General features: G+C 43.1%; 1 protein-coding gene across 2 annotated transcripts in view; it reads left to right on the top strand.

Moving 5' to 3' along the window:
* Nucleotides 1-17,499, top strand: part of LOC102923597 (neuronal acetylcholine receptor subunit alpha-7) — a 119,745-nt gene that overhangs the window by 58,686 nt on the left and 43,560 nt on the right. For both annotated transcript variants that reach the window (XM_076544102.1, XM_042277451.2), the window contains one exon: nucleotides 2,586-2,695. In XM_076544102.1, the coding sequence (XP_076400217.1) occupies nucleotides 2,586-2,695 (110 nt within the window). The remainder of the gene's footprint in view (nucleotides 1-2,585; nucleotides 2,696-17,499) is intronic.

The raw sequence follows: 17,499 nt of genomic DNA, 5'->3' as shown, positions 1-17,499 counted from the left end.
ACCATCACATTGACGTGCTTGGATTGTGGTGAGCTAGGAGGCACACAAACAATGCTGAGCAAACAAAATAGCAGTGATATCACCTGCCACAAGACTGGGTAGTACCCTCAGCTGAGTATGCTCAGAAGCCAAGGGATGTGGGCAAGATGGGTGGTGTGAGGCAACTCTGACCTGGTCCCTGTAGTGGTCTTAAGTTTGAACAACTAGGTGATCCCATCCCCTCACTTCCCAACTCCTCCGGTCATCATGCCCTCGGGCTTAGGAGATGGGTCCTTGTCCGTCATGGCAGCATGCCTTTAAAGGAGGTTCTTGGAAACCTTGCCCCCTTGGTCACAATAATGGTCACAATGATTAACTCAGAGCAGCATCCCAGGTGAAGTAGAAGATGGAAGTGTGTTGATACCAAAGCAGGAGAGAGAAATGAAGGGGAACATAGAGCCAAGCACATCCAGATGGAGCAGGCTGTTACAAACATGGTTTGGCTGCTCTCCAGGAGCTCCCAGCAGACCACTTGAACCAGGCCAGAACTTCCTCAGTGTTCCACTCCCCATAAATCTCATCAACTGTGGACCCCTGCAGGAGAGGTGTTAATGTCCCAGTGATGCTGCTGCATGCTGAGTTAATGTAACATCCTTGTTTGCTGAGGTGTCCCTAGTTGTTAATAGCCCCTATTCTCTGACATCAAATTATTCCAGTTCTGAAGTAGACTGTAGAACACTGCCTGTCCTCCAGAGGATGGTTAGACCTTTGAGATCTGTCCATGGCTCTTCATTGCCATAATAAGTAGCTTTAGATCCACAATGCTTATCTGTGTATTCCAAGTCCAGTAGCTCTGACAGTTTGGTTCCTTTGGCTTAAATATTGTTTTATCTGAACACGTGGTCAGAAATCAAATGGAGATTGCTATACAATCGTAGCATTTATATGTGTCTTAGCATAAATAATTTGACTAAGTTTCAGGGCACAAATGAGAATATGTTTGATTATGGGGGGCACTCTGGTTCTCAGTGGAGGTATAGCACTTTCCTAAATCCTGGAAAGTCTGGATCTTGCCACATGAATGTCAACAGAGACACATACAGAGTTGGTGGGTCCTTTGCTGCCAGCCCTGAGACCTAATGGGGCAAGGCTGGTGGCCTGTCAGTAGTAGGAGACTCTGCCTGTGGTATCTCTATAGTCTTGGCCCTGGGAATGGCTGGAGGTACCTGGTTATTGGAGCAAGGATTGTAGGCCTTCCTGGGGGTGGAGATGACTCCATAGGGCCTGGCCCCAAGTTGCTGTACTTATGAATGTTCCTGGGTTCTCATCCCTGTGTTTGTGTTCTACTGCTGAGGCCCAGAGTTTGAGGTGTCAGCTTGTAGTATCAAAAGCACTGCCCATGCTGAGAGAGATGACTTTTAGAAAGAGAGATTTTATGGAGTCCAGTAGAAGTCCAAGGGAAACTTCCAGGAGTCTACAAGGATGACCCCAGCTAAGACTCCTGGCAGGAGTGGATGCCTAGCCTGAACTGGCCATCCCTTGTGATCAGATTGCTGACTATCCTGTTTGTCATCAGAGAGACTTTATTCCAGTGACTGATGAAGGCAGATTCAGAGACCCATGACCAAACATTGCGCTGCACTTGGACAGTCCTCTGAGGAGAGGGAGGAGGAATTGTAGGAAACAGGGGGGTCAGGAACATTGCAGGAAAACCCACAGAAACCACTAGCCTGGCTCATGGGAACTCAGAGTCTAAACCAATAACAAGGGAACCTGCATGGGACTGACCTAGGCCCTCTGCATATATGTGACAGTTGTGTTGCTTGGTCTATATGTGGAAACAGGGCTGTCCCTGGTGCTTTGGCTGGCACTTGGGAATCTATTCTTCATACTGGATTGGCTTGCCCAGCCTGAATACAGGGGGAGGTGCTTCATCTTATGGCAGCTTGATATGCCATGCTTTGCTGAAGCCCATAGGAGGCCTGCCCCTTTCTGAGCGATTACAGGGGGGGTGGGTTGGGGAGAGTGGAGGGGAGGAGTGGGGTGGGAGTGGGAGGAGAGGCTGCAGTTGAGAAGTAAGATAAATAATTTAATTAATAAAGAACTGTCCATAAGACAAAGTCAGAAATCATGTTTAAGTGTGCCCTCAGAAGTTCTGAGTGGTTCTGCTTTTATGAAAACAAATGGCTGACATTTCTATAGCTTGGTTTTATTTCCAGTTGGAATAAATGAATTTATTATTTTTTTTCAAAATGCCCTTTCAGGGAAAACTTTGAAAGCAGAACCATTGTTCATTTGCCTAGAAGCAACCCGTCTACTGAAGGAGGAGAAGCCTAAGCCTAGGGGTGTGCAGTGAGTCGGAATTAGCTTTAATGCCACCATCTGAATGTGGTCATGGTGACAGCAGGTCCCCAAATGTGATTTTTATGCTATTCTAGATCATTTTAGAAGGGATTATTTAATTCTCAGTTTCCTCACACTTTATAGATACCAGCTCAGTTGTAGAATAATGTCTGAACTCTTGGCTTTGAACTTTCCTAGTAATTTCTCACGAGAAATAGAAGTAAACTGGGGACAGCATACTGCTAATGCTCGATCTTTGTCAGTCTTGGACAGATCACTATTTGCAGTGGAACATGTCCGAGTACCCGGGAGTGAAGAATGTTCGTTTCCCAGATGGCCAGATTTGGAAACCAGACATTCTCCTCTATAACAGGTAAGCGCATCTGACAGATGGGAAATGATCTTCCCTTGCATGCATAGAGCAATAAAGCATATTTGAGCATTTTACAGAAAAGCTGGCTGTGTTATCTTTAATTTGGAGCCATTGCTCCTTGTGAGACTTTCCAAGTGGGCAGGTCTCTGGGAGGCTGCTCTGTCCCTCTGCTGGTATTTGCTGTATTTGCATGTAAATTCAGGTTGTCCCACCTGCTACCAGAGGTGCCAGGGACTGCACTATGGATACATAAGATTGTTCTCCACTTACAGGAATGTAAAGCATTCTTGAAGCAGTACCTTAGTATCTGAATGACAGCCATTACAATCCGCAGCGGAAGGTGCCAAACAGCGTGTGCACTGCAGACAACAGTTTAGACCTAGGCTCTCATCTGACTTGTTCCCCATTGCACACTAGATATCTGCTGCACTTTGACTGAGTTCCTGCAGAGCATGCTTCTCACAGAAGCATGTGCACAGGCTGAGGAAGATCTGTAAGAGTAGGATGATATTGATGGCAGTCATGTTTTTATCTTGCGGGCAAAAATTTAAAGGATTCATTTGTAATTCAAGGCAATGTGATTTGCAGACCAGATGACCAAAAAGCAAGTTTCTAGGCAGGCTTAAGTTCTAGAAGCAGTGGAATTCCTTATCACAGCTGTGTGGCTTGGTAAGAGAACTTTGAACATCTCTGTTCTAAACAGGATGGCCAGTATGATGTCATGCAAAGGCGAAGGATCCTAAAGATCTTACACCTTTGCTTCTGTCTGGGTAAAGAGAGGAACCCAGGTAATCCTGATTCAGGACACTGACCGTCCACCACTGCTCAGTGATCCCTCAGAGAATTGCCTGGGCAGCTGATATGTTCCACTTGTATTTCCTACTTCGAGGAGCCTGGACATCCAGGTTCAGTTTCTTGTATTCACAAATTTCATTGTTTCTGCCTTTCCCTTGAATGACTGAATGTGCCTCTAAAGGAAAACCACCTCCTCATTTGTGCCACTGTCTGCTTCTTAAGGTTCAGAAAACTGACTTTGTGTGATGTCCAAGGTCAGAATGAGTGGTCCTTTATTGAGTGGGTGAAGCAACTGAGGGTCAGGTCATCCATTTCCTGGAGACTGCACTGATATTCCAGGTCTGCTGTGGAATGGTGCCATCTTTTAAGGCCACTGCTTAATCAGTAGATATTTGTGTGCTAATGATTTTAAAGGATAAGTGACTTGTGTGTGTGCGTGCGCGTGCGCACGCGCGCGCGTATGTGTTGGGTTCTTGCTATATAGTGAAGACTTTCCTAGAACCTGTAACCTTCTGCTTCCACTTTTTAAATGCTGGGATTACAAGCATGCAACTCCACATCTTACTCTTTAGTTGATGTTTTCTGGGCCTGCCTCTAAATACAGTCACATTTCCAGGTACTGGAGTTTTAGAATTTCAAGGTAAAAATGTGTGGAAAAACAATTGAGAGTTTGTAAGGAAATTTCTGTAATGCATGCAGCATCCCTAGTGGGGCCCTCTGCAAAGGGAGGATATTCAGTACCAACATTCAGTGGCAGTTGTGTGTTTATAAGTGGGAGGATGATGATGTCATCTATCAACTAAAACTGTTTTGTAGTTCTGATGAGTTTTATCTGAAAAGTATGAGTATACTTTTTAATGTAGTAGAATTTCAAATGGGGCAATGAGAGATGGTTTTATGGCTGTGTGTACGACTGTTAACTCTAAATCATGACATGTTTGGTGATCCCAATCTTCTGGCTAATGAAGAGTTACTAATTAGTCTATAGAATTAATTTCAAGGAGCACAGATAGAGCAGCTTCCACCTGACATGGCACCAGGCTCCCCTTCAGAACACAAACCATAGTCTAGAATTCTGCTTGGATGACACACTTTAGCAGCTTCCCTGTTCTTTTCTCCATGTGACTGTTGATCATATCATCAGGGTCCCTCGTGGAGTTGAGAGGGGCCACCACAATTTCTGCTTTCGGTTTTCTAAGCAGTTAATGTTATTGTTTGAATCTGAAATGTCTAACACAGACTCATATGTTGAAAGCTTGCTCTACAGCTGGTGGTACTGTTATGGGAAATTCTGGAGACTTTGAGAAGTGAGCCTAACTGAAAGAAGTATGTCACTGGGAGGGGGTCCTTCAGGTTATAGTATCTCTTGTCACTTCCTGCCTACTGTCTTTGCTTACTGGTCCCCTGTAACATGAACAACTGCCCTCTACCAGAAGACCCCGAACGCATGATATTCTGTTCAGTCTCATGGGCCCAAACAGCCAGGAACTGAACCTTCTGAGACTGTGAGCTGAAAGAAATAGCTCCTCCCTTAAGTTGTTTCTGTCAGGTCTTTTGGTCACTGCAACACAAAAGTAACTCATGAAGTGGGATGTACAAGTTCCATGATGAATCAGCTGCTAGCTCTCTGGCTTTTATTCCCACACAACCAGAATGTAAGATGCACAGATCACAGAGACTTTTGTTTAAGCCAGCCATAGACTTGTGTCATTTACCTAGTGCTACAAAACAAACTACCTCAAACCGACTGGCTTGAAAAATCTCAGAATCTTACTCTATTATTTTTTGTGATACTTGGACCTGACCAGAACCATCTGCTTGGGTGTTTGCTCCATGTGACATTGGCAGACTGTGGTCACTGGGGTTGAAGGACACACACTTAGCCTGGGCAGCTGGCAGGGATGACAGCCACGGCTCTGGACTGAGCTTGAGCTGAAGACCATGCCACCTTGGCTTTATTCCTCTGTCCTTTTTCACGGGTCTAGGTATCCCAGCTTGATGGTGGGGGTACTGTAAGAAGTGGGGACTGAACAGAGAAGTTCCAGAGCAGCCACTCACTCCATTCCACTGCCCAGAGCAAACTGGTTCAGCCTCTTCTTGTCCTTTTGACACCAGATCTTCAGTAAAACTTTCTGAGTTTTACCCATTTTCGTCTTTTGGTGTGTGATAGCTCTTCTCCCAAGTTCGCCATCTGCCTGCCTTTCCTGCATGCCCAAGTGGACTGATTTCATTTCCCTTGACTGTTCTTCAGAAATTACCTTTTATCTTTACACGTGTAATGTGACACGTGCGTCACCCCCCCAATACATACATAGATGTATACACTATAAAAAAAAAAAAAGAGCAAAAGAGAAACAAAGGAAAGAAATCACATTAGCAACTCAGAAAAAAAAATCATGAGAGAGTCAAAAAATCAACAGCAGAGATAGCAAGCCCAGGCTTGTCTTCAGTAAAACCCTTGACCTTTTGGTATTTTATGATGGGGGATTTTGAGAGAGGTAAGCTTAATACTTTCTGCCTGTTTCAGGCACTAAGAATATTATGTTGGGCCCATACTGTGGTCGATCCATGCGTGGATGAAGATGTAATGGCTGTTCCCAAAGAAAGAGGTTAAAATGCCACCATTCTTTGAGCTAACACAGGGGCATCTGGAGATGCCTCACAACCATGGCTAATTTTTGTTCCAGTTTGGTGTCAAGAGTCCAGGCGTATAACACGATGGTATTGAGATCATGTTTCTGTGCTTAAAGAGGCTGGGTCACTGCAAAGCAGATACCTCTACACCATTTCTAGAATGGGCTGATGCGTTTTCTTGATGGATGGGAACCCAGGGATGTGCTGCCAGCCAGCTGGACTGCGTTGAGGAGAGGATGGGCTTTAATAAGAGCTCTGCCTGGTGCTGGTTCCAATCGTTTCTCCATCACTTTATTCTGCTTCATTTGGAGCCGTCGGTTCAAGGATTTTTCTGAACACAATCTAGCTCAAAGTGAGTGGCAATTATAGATGGCTTGTCACAGTTCCCCCTTTTTGGCTAGAGTTAGATGCCTTTCTGGTGTCAGTAAGTCGTCTTACAGAAGAGAATTCTGTATGGTGACGTGGAGGTGGCCCCTGCCCCATGCTTAGCCTCCCTGGGAATCTTTTTTTAATTGCCTAGTAAGAGAAAGTGTTTGTGGTTAATGAGAAACGTTTAATGAATGTATTTAAAGATGTGTTTGTCAGCTCTGATTTTGAGGACAGCACTGGCGGTCAGACACCTCTTTCATAGATTGTGTGGAGCTCTGTTTGCACACATCTGTAGGCAAGTATCTTTCTTCCCATGTCCCCGTGACCCCCTTGGTTGATGACAAACCTGTGGAGATGTGTCTGTGGGCTGCAGCCTGTTAAGACTCCTGATAGAGCTAACGAATGACACACCATTGGAACAAAATGTTTTCTCCCCTGTGGAGAGTCTGAGGTTCTTCTGAAATGAACTCAAGATTGGAATGTCAGTGTGTGTGGTTTATTTGGGGAGTGATACCAAAAGTGCTGGGCCGGAGGAGGAGTGTGATGGGAAAGGATGTGAAAAGCAAACAGCACAGGGGCAGCTGGGCCATACTCACTAGGAAGTGCTGTGTGGCCGTCTCACATCGCTCTGGGGAAGCTGGGGCTGAGGTTTGTACGAAGCTACCAGCTCCCTGGAACCTGGAACAGAGTCTTGCCCTGTACACGGACTCGAAAGCCTCTGGAGAGGCAGCTGTCAGGACCTTGTCGATGTTGTTTTCCCAACTCTACCCTCAAGGTCCAGCATGGCTATAGACCCAAATTCGACCTCCAGTGGGGATGACAGCAGCAGAGTGAAGCATTGTGTGTGGTCAGGAGGCTTCTTAGGAGGTGCGATGGTCTGGGTGTTCTCAGGCAGGCAAAAAGAAGGGAGGTAGAGAGAGAACTGAAAGCCTAGGTCTACATCTTAGTAGGTGGTTCCTGTTCCACCATGGGAACAGAGGTTCCACACAGGTTCATAAGTGAAATGGGATCTCAGGGAGTGACCACTTAGTGTTATGGGAATTAACACTTCTTAAATCATGGTATTTGGAAATAGAACTGAGGTTGGCCCATGAGTGCAGAAAGCCCTCCAGTCAGGGCTGAGCCCTCGTAGGCTCCAGGGCATGTCTCAGAAGTTACCAGGACAGTTCTAGGATGCAGCAGAAATCTCCTGAAGAGCAGTTTTGCCACTGTGACTTTTGAGAAGGAGGAGTTAACATTGTGTTGCTGGAGTATCTGCATTTTCAACTGTTCCTATCTCCTGGGGGTGCTCTTTCTAATCCGTGTGAATGGGAGGCAATGGTATGTTTTACAGAAGTGAAGGGAGCTAGCCATCTGTGTTAGCATCTCCAGACTCATCTCCCAGAAGGCCCACCACAGCTTCCCCTGGCTGCTGATAATGTTTGCTTTCCATTTGTTGACATGTTGAGCCAATCCTGAGTGAAGGCCCCACACTACCACTGTACATTGTGTGATGAACCAAAGATGCAGCCTTGTCAGACCAGATCATGTCCCTGTCCCATAGAGAACGGTGGAGAGCATGTGACAGGTTGTAGGTACTCCCAGAAAAAGAGCAGGGACAGAGACAGTGGGACTGGAGTCAGGCAGGGTAGAGAGTTTCACGGAACAGCAGGTTCTATGGTGTCAAGGAGGGAAAAGAGAGCCAGAGGGTTGTCCAGAGTGCTTGTGAGAGATACGGAGATAATGGAGGCCGAGACAGACACCCAGGGTCCACTGACAGCGTGGCTTAGTGTGTTCCCGGCACCAGCTGGCTGGCTGTCTGCTTCTGTAGTAGGCTATGCATGTTCCTGTCTGAATACTGTTAACTCCGGAAGTTCTGGAAAACGGCTAGCCAAGTCAATGAGTATTGTCCATGGGAAAGCAGATGGATTCTGTCTCCTGGGTGAATTCCTCTCTTCAGAGGTCAAGTGAGCTTTCCTGGATGACTGTGCATGAGTCTCCTTTCTGGATGCGCATCAGAATTGTTTTTAATACCTTGCTGTTCCCTTGTCAATGAATGACTTAAATGTCACCTTTGACAAATGTCCCATTTATATTTGTGCAAGTATCAGTCATTTAAAATTTTTTATGGCTCTGAGACAAGAACATGTCCCCTGGATCCATTCTAGGAATAGAAGGGACCCATGTGGCCAACAGAATTGGGTGGTAAGATAAGGTCAGCAACTGGAGAGAGAGTTAGGGAGAGGATGGAGGAGGAGGAAAACTGATAGCAAAGTAAATGAGTATAGTCCGTGGGAAAGCGGATGGATTCTGTCTGGTGGGTGGATGTGGGTCAGGGTCCTGACTCTGTGAGTGGAATGGGAGAGGCTAATCTTTTTCATAGAATTTCTGTTCCATTTCTCCTTTGCTCTGAATAAGTTACAAGTGCTTTTTCATAGTTTCCTTCTATCTTGCTCCCAACTGGTAGCCATTAGGCGACCTTGTCCAGACTGTACACACCTTGCTCATGGCAGTGAGCCCATGTGGCTTCTCTGGCCTCTCAGTAACTTGGAGAAAAAGGTGTGTCAGTGGCATTGTCGCCTGCCCCTGTGACCCCAGCTAATGTAGACTGCCTGGAAGCTGCTGTGTACACCAGAGTAGCAGACTTTTAGCACTGCCTGCCCTATTTCACACCTGCAAAAAGTTTCTGTGGTGTCTGTCAGCTGAACTCGGGTTACCGTCTTGACTTGCTACTTCAGCACACTGGAGCCAAGTCCAGTCGACTGGGCACTTGCTTGATGCCAGGGAGTTTTTTCTTCCTAGACTATGAAGTTGGCATGCTCATTCCTACTCCTCAAGGGAGGTCACTGGTGTGCAGAGATGCATGGTGCCTTTCCTAGAGTCACACAGCTAGCTCTTTGATAGTGTACCATCTAGTTTACTACTGTTTGTATCCCTGGTCCTGCCTGTAAAGTGTGTGTACTTTTAGAACTCCTAGGTTTCAAACTTGTATGAATTAAGTTGCATAGTAGGGTGAGTATTGATTATCGTAAAATATGTTTCCTTATTTTCTTTTTGTCATTGTAACAATTTGTCTTAGTTACTTTTCTATTGCTGTGATAAGACACTATGACCAAGGCAACTTATAGAAGAAAAAGTTTATTTGGGGTTTTGCCTCCATGACCATCATGGCAGGGAGCATGGCAGGCAGGCCTGGCACTGGAGTGGTAACTGAGAATTCTCATCTTGAGACACAGCCACAAAGCAGAAAGAGAAAGCTAACTGGAAATGGTTGCTTTTATGAACCACTGGTGGTCAGCCACCAGTAACACACTTCCTCCTCCAACAGGGCCACACCTCCTAATCCTTCCCAAACAGTTCCACCAGCTGGGGACCAAGCATTCAAATATGTGAGCCTATGGGAGCCATTCTCGTTCACACCACTACACATACCCGCACAACATAAAAAGAGGACAGGTTTACTGTGGCTCGTGGGATTGGAGGTTTTAATCCATGGTCAGTTGACCTCACTGCACTGAACCTATGGTGGCATACACCATGGTGGAAACATAAAGAAGAACACAGACACACTGGGGTCCCACAGTCCTCCTTAAGGGCAGGTCAGAGTATCTAAAACCTTCCCGTGGGACCCACCTCTTAAGAATGTCCGCCTCTTCCCATTAATATCATGAAGACTTTAATTAATCGGATTTGGGGGTGATAGTGATATCCAAAGTATAGCAGAGGGCTGTGCATTTCAAGAAAGTTGGAAGAAATGATTACAGATGTTCTAACCACAAAGTTAAAAAAAAAAAATTGAAATGCTAACAATGCATACTTTGCTTTAAACATTATGTGAAATATATAATAGATGTGTATGGTTTTGATGTATCAAGTCAAAATTGAAAATAAAAAGAGTAATGTGTGTGTTCCTTCCTCCTTCGAGCTGTCTGTATTCTGACACCTTCTCTGGACAGTCCTGCCTGCCTCAGCCTTCCTCTCATTCTAGGAGCGGACCGTTTCTCTCCTCCTAAGCTGCTGTGACATTTCCACACTGCCACTGCCTGCACTGTGTTCACCGTTCTTCTCTGTCTGGAGAAGGGGCTCTAGCCTGTTCCTGAGCTGCTGTGGGATTTCCACAACTGTCACTTCATAATGAGTCTTGTTCAGCCTCTGGTGCCTACCTTACTTTTGACCCAATCCCTGGTGAACGAGGAGCCTTCCTGTGATGGGACTTGGGGTGACAAGCTCCAATTACCCTGTGAGAGTTTGAGCAGAATTCCCTGCTGTGGGAGCTTGTACACATTTCCACTGCCTCTCAATAAGCTATCTGTGCATCAGTTGCCCACATGGAAGGAGAATATAGAGAGCTTTGGACCACAGGGTGTGGCTTCAGAGGGACAGGCTTACCCCACCTTGGGACCTTAGCTACATGATCAGAAGTGGTCCAAGCTGATATATCCCAAGGGGTGTTTCACACATTTAGATATTTTATATTTCCTAGCTATTGTGACCAGAGAGACAACAGACATAGCTGAGCAAGTATCTCTAGAGTAGGATATTGAGTCCTTTGGGCATATGCCAAGGACTCGTATAGCTGTGTCACATGCTCAATCTACTTTTAGTCTTTTCAGAATTGTCCACACTGATTTCAATAGTATGGACCAATCTGCAGTCCTACCAACAATAAAGGAGGGTTCCCTCCTTCCTACACCCTGGGCCGCATTTGCTGTTAATGTTAAGAAAACAGTTCTTAACATTAGCCATTCTGACCGGGGAAGATGAAACCTCAGAGTAGTTTTATTTGCATTTCTCTGATTGCTAGCAATGTTAAACACTTTCAAAGTTATTTCGTAGTCATTTTTATTTTTTTTTTCTACTGAGAAATCTCTGTTCAACTCCATAACCCATTTTTTTGAATGTGTTAACTATTTTTTTTGATGCTTTGATTTTTGAGTTCTTTGTATATTCTGGATATTATTCCATTACATGTATGACCAACAAAGATTTTCTCACAATATGCAGGCTTCTTTACTCCATCAATTGTTTCCTTACCTGTAAAGGACTTTCTTTTTTTAGTTTCATGAGGTTCTATTTGATAATTGTTGGCCAGAATTTATAGGCAAATGGAGTCCTGATTAAAAGTCCTTTCCTACACCTCTACCATGGAGTGTACTACCTGTTTTCTTCTTTCACTTTCAGCCATTTCAGGTTTCACACTGAAGTCTTTGAGGTATTTGGAGTTGTGTTTGTGTAGGGTGATAGATATGTGTCTAATTTCATTCTTCTGTGTGTAGACATCCAGCTTGTTCAAGATATGTTTTTGTCATCTCTGTCAAATACCAGCTGGCTGTAGATAAATGTACTCATTTGGGTCTTCTATTTTGTTCCATTGGACTATAAATCTGTTTTTGTGTCAGTACCATACTGTTTGTATTTCCAAAGCTCTGAAATATAACTTGAAATCTGATAGGGTAATCCTTCCAGTGATTCTTTCTGCCTGGGATTGCTTTGGCTATCCCAGGTCTCTTGTGTTTCCTTATTAATTTTAGGATGTTTCATGATAAAAGTCCCAGAGCATGTAGGACTGAAGGGACTATGCCTCAATGTAATAAACGCTTTCTATGAAAATATGTATTTTAGGATTTTTTTCTATCTCTGTGATGGGGTTTTGATTGGTATTTCACTGAATCTATAAACGTCTTCTAATAGGATGGTCATTTTCACAATGTGAATTCTCCTCATGCATAAACAAGGGGGGTCTTTCCATCTTCTTTCTTCCTCATGCTCTTTCCTCAGAGTATTATAAAGGTCTTTTCCCTTCTTAGGTAGGCTTTTTCCTGTGTGTGTGTGTGTGTGTGTGTGTGTGTGTGTGTGTGTGTGTGTGTGTGTCTGTCTGTCTGAGTGGGAGTGTTTCCATTTACTCAGCATGCTTGTTATTCATATTTAGAACAAATATTGGTTTTGTATCTTATATTTTGCTTAAAGTGTTCATTTCTAGAAGTTTTTTTTTAATTTTTATTGAAAATGGAGTTTTTCTCACGTAATATATCCTGATTATGATTTTCTAGAAGACTTTAATATCACCTGTGGGAATAATTTATCCCAGTAGGGATAATTTAACTTTCTCTTTTCCTATCTTTATCTCTTTAATTTTATTCTATGGTCTTATTAGTCTAGCTAGGACTTCAGTCACTATATTGGATAGGAGTCAGCATAGTGGACACAGCCCTGTCTCATTCCGAATTTCAGTGGGATTGCTTTATTTTTTTCTGTTAGAATAATGTTGGCTGTGGGTTTTTCAAATGTACCTTTTATTACATTGAGATATTTTCCTCCCAGCCTTGGACTTTTATCATGAAGCCATACTGGATTATATCGAAGGTTTTTCTTTATCTGTTGAGATGATCATGTAATTTTTGCTTTAAGTCTATTTATATGATGTATTAAATTTATTGACCTATGTATGTTGAACCATACCTGCATCCCTAGAATAAAGCCAACTTGATTATGGTGGATGATCTTCTTAATATATACTTGATTTGCAAGTATTTTATCAGTAATTTTTATATTTGTATTCATCATAGATATTAGGCTGTCATTTCCTTTTTGTTGTTGTGTTGTTACTTAATTAGATACCAAATATATACCAAATACTGGCTTCATAAAAGGGGGTTGGAAGTTTTCCTTCAATTTCCATTTTTTTGGAGTAATTTAAAAATTATTTGCTGTAGCCTTTCTATGGAATTCTGGTAGGATTCTGCTGTGAATCCATCTGGGCCTGGGTGTTTTTTTGTTGTTATCGTTGTGTGTTTTTTTTTGGGGGGGGGTTGTCAGAAAACTCTATTACTGTTTCAGTCCCTTATCTGTTGTGGGTCTCTGTTTGTTATTGATCTCTTCTTAATTAATTTTGGTAGTTGAGATGAATTTATAAATTTATCCATTTATTTAGATTTTTTAAAGGGATGTAGGTTTTTAAATTATTACCTTATAGTGTTCTGAATGTATGTGGTGTCTGTTGTGTTTTTCCCTGATTCTATTAATGAGTCTTTGTTTGTTTGTTTGGTTGGTTGGTTTTTGTTACCTGCGCTAAAGGTCTATTGATCTAGTTTATTGTAAACCAGCTTTTAGATTTGTTGATACATTGTATTTTTGTTGTTGTTGTTGTTTCTACTTCATTCATTTCTGCTCTGATTTTTACTTCTTACTGTCTACCTGATTTGGGATTGTTTTGTTTTTGTTTTCCAAATTCTTGTGTCATATCACTAAGTTGTTATTTGTTCTCTCTCTGGTTTTTAATGTATGTGCTTAAATCTAGAACTTTCCCCATTGGGGCTGCTTTTAATATGTCCCAAAGGTTTTGTTGTATTGTTTCCATTTTCATTTAGTTCCAGGATCTTTTTAAATTTCTTTCTCATTATTTTTGACTCATTCATCATTCAGTAATAATCTTCATGAGTTCATGTTGTTCCTGGAGAGTCTTCTGCTGTTGATTTTTAATGGTCTTCTGCATTGTTGTGAGATAGGGTGCACAGAGTTCCTTCTTTTCAATTTTATTGTTGAGGTTGTGTCCAGGGTGTTGTCTGTTTTGGAGAAATTTTTATAAGCTACTGAGTAGAATGTATGTCATTTTTTGTCCCCAGTCTCCAAGCCTGGTCCAAGTGGAGTTGCCCTTCCTGTTCCCTGGGCCAGCCTGGTGAATTTCCTAGATCCCGGCCTTGTGTGCTGTCCTCGATCTCTGGTCCTTGCTCTAGTTGACAGCTTGGGTAGTTGTGCAGCCTTGTGAGTGCCCCCGGTGCTGCTGTCTCCCACTAGGCTCACATTCTCAGAAATAGTGCAGGTAGCACAGAGACACACCAAGAAGACCTATGTGCTGTCTTGATTATCATTGAATTGGAATCACGTTACCTCATCCCTCCAGTCATCAATCAACCCTGAGTGGCTGAAAGACTGTCCTACCAACTCTTGATACCTGCTTTGAAATTAATCAGACTTGGGCAGCAACACAAACAAAATCACACTTTACTCAACAGAGGCAGGATAGAATCTTGCGTTAAACACTTAGCCAACAAAATAAGGCCACTTGCCTACATTCCATTGCAAAAACACAAACACTGTGTAAAGCCAAGACAATATGGGCCCCTAAACCCGCCAGCCCCGTAGAAATGTTCTCCAATGAGAATGACTTGGAAGAACCTCCAGACACTGAATTTAAAAGAATAATCATAAAATGACCAAATAATTCAAGAAATTTAAAGACTGCATGAACAAATACCTCAAAGAACTTAAAGAGAATAGGAATAAACTCCTGAGTACAAGAGGGGGAGGAGGAAGAGGGAATTGGGATGAGGAGAAAGAGGAGGAGGGGAAGGAAGAAGAGAAAGAAGAGGAGGAGGAGAGTGGGTATTTAAGGGGCAGTGAGACAGTCCCAGTGTTGAGTCCACTCTTCTGGCAAGAGTGGCACTTATACTGTCATGGGGATTGAGGTCTGTTAACCTAAACTCTTAAAAGTCCAGTCTGGAGGCTGGGGAGATGGCTCAGTAGATACAGTTGTTACTTTACAAACGTGAGGACCTGAGTTCAGTTCCCACAACCCACGTGAGAGTCTGTGTGTAGTTGCATGTGCTTGTAATCTCAGCACTGGGGAGCGGAGACAGCAAGCCAGCCCAGCCATTTTCCAAGTTCTATGTCAGTGAGAGACTTAGTCTCTCCAAAAATGGTGGGTGATACCCAAGGAACAACACTTGAGTTGTTCTCTGATCTCTACATGTATATGGACACACACACACACACACACACACACACACACACACACACACACACACGCACACGCGCACACACGCACGCACGCACGCACGCACGCACTAACACACACACAGTCCCACCTTTTCCTGTTGCTAATATTGCTATAATGGGAACTAAATTAAATTTTGATGTAAGTTTCAAAGAAGATAAATATCTAAAGACAACTTTTACTTCAAAGATCATAAGATCATTTGCCCTGGAGCCAAATATGAATGACCATAGCCTGGGAACACAGGTCTAGATTACCCCAAAGTTCATGTTCCAATGTAGTAACAGTTTCATAAGGTTTTTATAGTCATAGGACAGAGCAAAGTTATAAATCAAGGCGCTCTTTACATACATTGGTGGAATACTAGATGGGTGGGTTAACACAGACCAGGGGAACTCTGTCATAGGCCTCTGACATTATCTGACAGCATTCTTTTTTTGTTTGTTTGTTTTTGTTTTTCAAGACAGAGGTGCTCTAGCTTTGGCGCCTTTCCTGGAACTCACTCTGTAGCTCAGACTGGCCTCAAACTCACAGAGATCTGCCTTCCCCTGCCTCCCGTGTGCTGGGATTAAAGGCGTGCAGCCACCACCTCCTAGCCTGACAGCATTCTTAGTTTCTTGGTTGATTGGAAGCTAAGAGAGTCTGTTCATGCATTCCAATGGATGTAATATTAGATTAATAATGTTAGTTTAATAAGCTCAATTATAGAGGAGGGCAATAAATGGCCGTTAAAAGGACTGAAGATAGCCCCATAGAATTTGGCTCTGAATCTGGAGCATTTCAAACCCTGCACAGTCGTGGAAATTCCAGTTGGTTAACCAGCCTTGCTGAAGATTCACTGAAAGGTGTGGTGGTCTTTTGAGAAACTTTCATTCACAAAACCATAGCACATATACTATGAGCAGATGTTAGCAAAGAGAACACTGAGTCATAATGAAATCTAAATGCCTGACATATATTTAAGTGCAAATATTGACTTAGAGCTTTAGGTCAACAAGAGATTAGGAATAACAGGTAACAGTGGAAGTTTACAGATGAGCTTCTCTGATTTCTGTATGATAGACAGGTCCTAGTTAGATGTGTAAGTGAGAAATGTTCAGGTTAATATCTGTGTTTAGTGCTGGAGTAGCTATGTGAGGAGCAGAAGCAGTGTTGTGCTTTTCAGACCATTAGATGTTGAAGAAAAAACAGTAAAAAATGCAGCAAGAGCAAAATGAAGTCTAAATACCTCAATCTACTTGGACCACAGAAGTAATTGAAGGTGACTGATTTTGTTATTATTGTTGTTTTCGTTTGGATGGTGCTGGTGATGGATCCCAGGGCCTTCCTTAGTCTGGGCACATGCTGTACCACTGAGCTTTGCCCTGGCCCTAAAGATGATTTTAAACTAAAGCCACCTGACATTCAACTGGTACAGAAAGCCTTGTGAACCTCCTCTGTGGCTGAAGGCACACGCCTTTGGGAGCAAGCTCTCTGGATCCCTTTTCAGTGAAGTTTTGGTGTCTATGAAGAAGTCAGGGAAGGTCACTTGGTGCTGCATAAACAGACATCACCAACTCGGTTTTCTCCTCTCATCTGTAAACTCACGTGTTCTTCCATGGAAGCCTTTTCTTCCCCTTGCAGCTTGCTGAATCACTGCTCAGCTTGGGTTATTTGGAAAGTCACATTTTCCTGTGTGCTCATGCATCTATGAATAAGAATCTGTTTGCTCCTGCTAATCTGTCTTTGTTACTTCAGCCCACAGGTCTCCGATACTGAACCTCCAGGGCAATGGAAAGTTTCTTTCTCCCAAAATTTGAGGGAGTATGGCAAAAGGACAAATAATAGGAAAGCAGCCATTAGTTAAAAGCCACTAACCACAAGTAGCCTTGAATAATTTTCCCTTAGACAAAACTGGGCCATAACGCAAATCAAAATCAAACTATCAGATATCAACCAAAGGTGGATTTTAATCAAGGTGATCCTATGGTTGAAAGTAGAGACATTTGAAAGTCATGTGTGTAAAATGAAAGATGGATTTAATATTCTTATTTGACAAATAGGGGTTAAAGACAAAGTGCATGAGAAGACATGATAGATATTTCATCCTGCTTAAGGGAAATTCTGTTGACAAAACATCATGACATAGTCATGTGGCTTCAAAGGCCAAGCAGTCCATACTAATTCATCACCAAGGTGAAACTGGTGAAACCCAGTCTCGGGAAAGGTGAGTTGTCAGATAAGACAGAGTTAAAATATATAAAGAGGGATCTGT

Source organism: Peromyscus maniculatus, chromosome 1 (assembly GCF_049852395.1).
Source record: "Peromyscus maniculatus bairdii isolate BWxNUB_F1_BW_parent chromosome 1, HU_Pman_BW_mat_3.1, whole genome shotgun sequence".
NCBI lineage: Eukaryota > Metazoa > Chordata > Mammalia > Rodentia > Cricetidae > Peromyscus > Peromyscus maniculatus.
Note: the sequence above shows the minus strand (reverse complement) of the source record. Positions and strands in the feature narration are given on the sequence as shown.